This window comes from Elephantulus edwardii, unplaced genomic scaffold, assembly GCF_000299155.1.
Source record: "Elephantulus edwardii isolate Elephantulus edwardi_28Jun2011 unplaced genomic scaffold, EleEdw1.0 scaffold00226, whole genome shotgun sequence".
Taxonomy (NCBI): domain Eukaryota; kingdom Metazoa; phylum Chordata; class Mammalia; order Macroscelidea; family Macroscelididae; genus Elephantulus; species Elephantulus edwardii.
In genome coordinates this window covers 2,947,638-2,951,533 of record NW_006399976.1, presented here as the reverse complement: position 1 = coordinate 2,951,533, position 3,896 = coordinate 2,947,638, and the positions used below count along the sequence as shown (strand labels likewise).

At 46.3% G+C, this 3,896-nt stretch overlaps 1 protein-coding gene across 1 annotated transcript in view; it reads left to right on the top strand.

Annotated features, from left to right (window-relative positions):
• Positions 1-322: 322 nt before the first annotated feature.
• Positions 323-3,896, top strand: part of LOC102851485 (leukotriene-B(4) omega-hydroxylase 1-like) — a 15,671-nt gene continuing 12,097 nt past the window's right edge. The window contains exon 1 of the mRNA XM_006898299.1: positions 323-520. Coding sequence (XP_006898361.1) covers positions 323-520 — 198 coding nt within the window. The remainder of the gene's footprint in view (positions 521-3,896) is intronic.

Sequence of the window (3,896 nt, the reverse complement as noted above, 5' to 3'; positions counted from 1 at the left end):
CAATTTAACAGAGCAAGCTGTACCAGAGTGGTGACTATTGGGCAACTGGATCCTATGACATTTTCCCCTGAAATTGCAGGTGGAGCTGGGACTCCTCTATTCCAGACATCTCTCTGTCTGCCTTTTCCACATTTCCCCCCTTCTCTCCCTACTTCTTTCTCTGACCTTTTTTGGATCTCCCTTCCCTTTGTGGTCTCTAAATTGATCCACCACTGCATCTTCATCCTAATCTCAGAGCCCACACCCTTGGCTCCTTTTTCTACTATCTGCCTCATCTGGCATCTGTACTCACCATTAGCCCCTCTTCCCCTCTGTCTACAGGATGGTGCTGATCAACCTGTCATGGCTGAGACTCTGGCCTGACACAGTCTCCCCATGGCTGTTCCTGCTGCTTGCTGGGACCTCCTGGATCTTGGCACAGACCCTGGCCTGGATCTATGCCTTTTATGACACATGCTGCCGTCTCCGATGTTTCCCACAGCCCTCAAGGCAGAACTGGTTCTTGGGTCACTTGGGCATGGTAAGTAGGACAGCAGAATGGATCTGGGGTGGTCAGGACCAGACAATCATGGTCAGGGGTTAGAGATCAGGTAGTGAATAGATCAAGGACTTTAGAAAGTGGAGGGAGACTGAGGGGAGATTTTCTTTCCACCTTCATCCCTAAGTCTACTTCTTTGTGTGTTTTCTTCCTCCTCTTTCTTTGTAGGATTTTTTTTTAAATTGTGAAGAACATGTATGAAGATACAAGGGGGTGAGGGTTGGGAGCAGAACAGTGAGAATGGGCAGGGATGAAATCACAGGGTTTCACAATTTGGTGGGTGTGGGGAGTGGTTGAAGGAAATGAGAAAGACCCAGTGGGGACCAGAAGAGACAGAGTAATGGTAAGTATAGTCCATGGTGATTAATTTTTTTTAAACAAAGAAATTGTCATATTCGCTTGTGTGTTTCTCATTTTGGGAATGGGGTGTGGACTCTCTGGCTTCTTCATGCTGAACAGGGACATTGATGTGAAGGGCGAAGGGGAGCCCACTCTAAATACCTCCCTGGTGTTCCTGGGTTGAAGCTGAATGCCTTCTTGTTCAGTTAGAGGATATTTTCCTGATATTTATTGCCCTCTGGACTGCAAAGTGTTTGCCAGTGTGGGTCCAGTGGGGATCTATTCTTCACTAACAGTGAGATGCTTTCTTGTATCAAGACCTTCACCTTCTGTGACTCCATGGTGCCGCTGCCACCGACCCCACCCCATCCCCACCAGCCACAGCCACTGGCCATACCGGGGCTCTGTCACACCGGCCGCGGGGCCTGGTGCCCACCACCCTGTCTAGGCTAGGGGACCTGTGGGCTCAAGCCATAGTGTCCCCATGGGGTTACAGCAGTGCAGGCTAGTGGGCAGAAGTGGGATGCACTCATGTTCTTTCGAGAATCTTTGTCCTCTTGATGTTGAGCGTCAGTCCATATTAATAACCAGCAGTCAACTGCTTGGCTATTTGGGTATATATAAGTTGCATGGCCTGTTTCAATATGGCTTGCCAGGCCTTCTTCTCTTCAGGATGTGTCTCTTGCTGCTGCCATCTTGGTTCCAAGAATTTATTTTAGAGTAAGTTTATTCTGCGATATTGGGGAGGCTCCATTGTACCAGCTGCGGGTCCTGGTGCCCACCATCCATCCCAGGTGATCCCTGGGGTCTGGCCATGAGGCCCCATGAAGCTGCAGTGGCAGCTGGGAGAGGGACTGGGAGCTCCCACTGTTTTTTGGGAATCTTTGTTCTCTTGATGTTGAGCCTCGATCCATATTGAAGACCAGTAATCAACTGTTTAATTGTTCAATTATGGATAAATTGAGGACTGTGGAGGGCCATGGTGGTCTGTTTCTAGGCAGCTTGCCACTCCTCCAGCTCCTTACGCTGTGTCTTTCGTAGCCACCATCTTGGTTCCTATGTCTACTTCTTTGTTATCTGTCCACTCCTATGCATAAGCCCTTTCTTTTATATATCCTCTTTCCTCAAATCTGCTTTGAAACATTTTTCGGTCTGTGCTTTCCCCATTAGTCTACATCTATTTCTCCTTCTGGGCTCCTAGGGTTCTCTGGGCAGAGCTTGACCTCTTGACTTTCTCAGTCTCAACCTTTGCAGGAGATTTTATCAGGAACACAGTCCAAGCTTCACTTCCCTTGTCCAAACCAGGCTCTATTGTCCTCAGGCCAGTGATCATGCCTTTGAGGGTTCCAGTCCTCAGTCTTCTCCAGCAGGACATAGCTGAATCTTCATTTTCCCCCTTCCCAGGGCACTTTTCTCTTCTAATCTTGCCTTCCAACCCCAAGAGGTACCAAGGAATCCTATTGCCCAACTGGATAAAGGTTGATTACTTACCCTTTTAGAAGTCTTCCTTGACTTCTGCGTTAGCTTTGTTACCTTTATAATTCAAAAAATGCCCGGTCATTTGCTTAGCATCCATCTCTACCACAGGATGTGACACTGGTATGCAAGAATTGTATCTCCAATGCCTAGGCTAGGAAATGGCATGTAGTACGCACTCAATAAATGTCTGAGGCCATAGTAATTGAGGACACATTCTGCATGTCAGTAACTTTCATCTCCTTTACACACTTGAAGATGAAGGGATAGGCTCTAGAAGTTCCCTTTGTTCAGACCATCTTGGGGACAAACACAGTATGCTGTCCTGTGGAGATGAGAACAGCAACTTGGGGAAAACCTTATGAATCTACCTATGATCAGATAATCAGAGAAAAGTTCATTTAGAAGGAGATGCTCTCAAGGTCACCAAAAATGTTTCCTAAGATTTTTGGGATTTGGTGTGTCATCAAAAGGTCCTGATGGGTTACATGTGAGACTGCTGACTGTTTTGTATTCTTCAGTTGATAAATGGGAGAAAGAGGAAGCAGTTTGGTCCCATTGAGGTTTATAGCTTTGAGAACCTAACTGAGGGTCACCATGAGTAATAATTGACTCATTGTCAGTGAAAAGATGGGGGAAGTCAAGGGGTTCTGGCGGCTTCAGTGATGTCATCTGTGAACTGCTTCCCAACCAATTATAAATTGACTGTGGTTATTGGTTTGATCTTGGCTATTCTCCCTCTGTTCCAGTCATTCTTACTGTGTAACCTTGGGATATTCACACTCCCTCTCTGGATTGGGTCCACCATGCACATTGGAAATACAACTCAGATATCTTAGGAAGCAAGGAGCAAATCACAGAGGACTGTTGTTGGAACACCTTGAGAATTGCTTGTACCAAGAGCATGAGACATCTTGGAAGTCAGATGTGAACTTCTTGAGAAGATATCTAAGGTGTTACATGGAGAAAGTGTCTTGGTTCTAAAGAAGAAAGTCTAGGAGTAGGTTTCATCTGGGGCTTCCCAAGGACTCCAGGGAATGTCTTGGGGCTCAGACTTAGACTACTTACAACCTTGTTTCAAGAACCTAAGTGGTAATGAGGCACAACCTCCTCTTTCTCATCTCTGCACCTGGATGCTTAAGACCCACCTACTCTTGTCACCATGGAATTATGCTCCGATATGTTCAGAAAATGGAAGTTCCCAAGGTGCCAGTGCCCAGCCTGGCACATAGGAAGTATTCTATAGAAGGAATTTGCTGTGTGATTGATAGTTAGAGTTCAAGACTGGCAATAGAGAGCATGTGAGTCTGGAATGTCTAGGCATCTGTGTATCATCCCTTGTGGAGTGCAAGCACCTAAGAGTAATGAGGGATCAAGTCTCACCTTATCCTTTGCTCTGAGAGCACAAGGCCACCTGTACACCTTCTCAGGGGGAACTTTGTTGTAATTTTCCTTTGTGCTGCAGCTATATCTGGAGAAGAAAGTTTATCAAATACTGTAAATATATGTTGTTGTTGTTGTTATGTGCCGTCGAGTCGCCTGC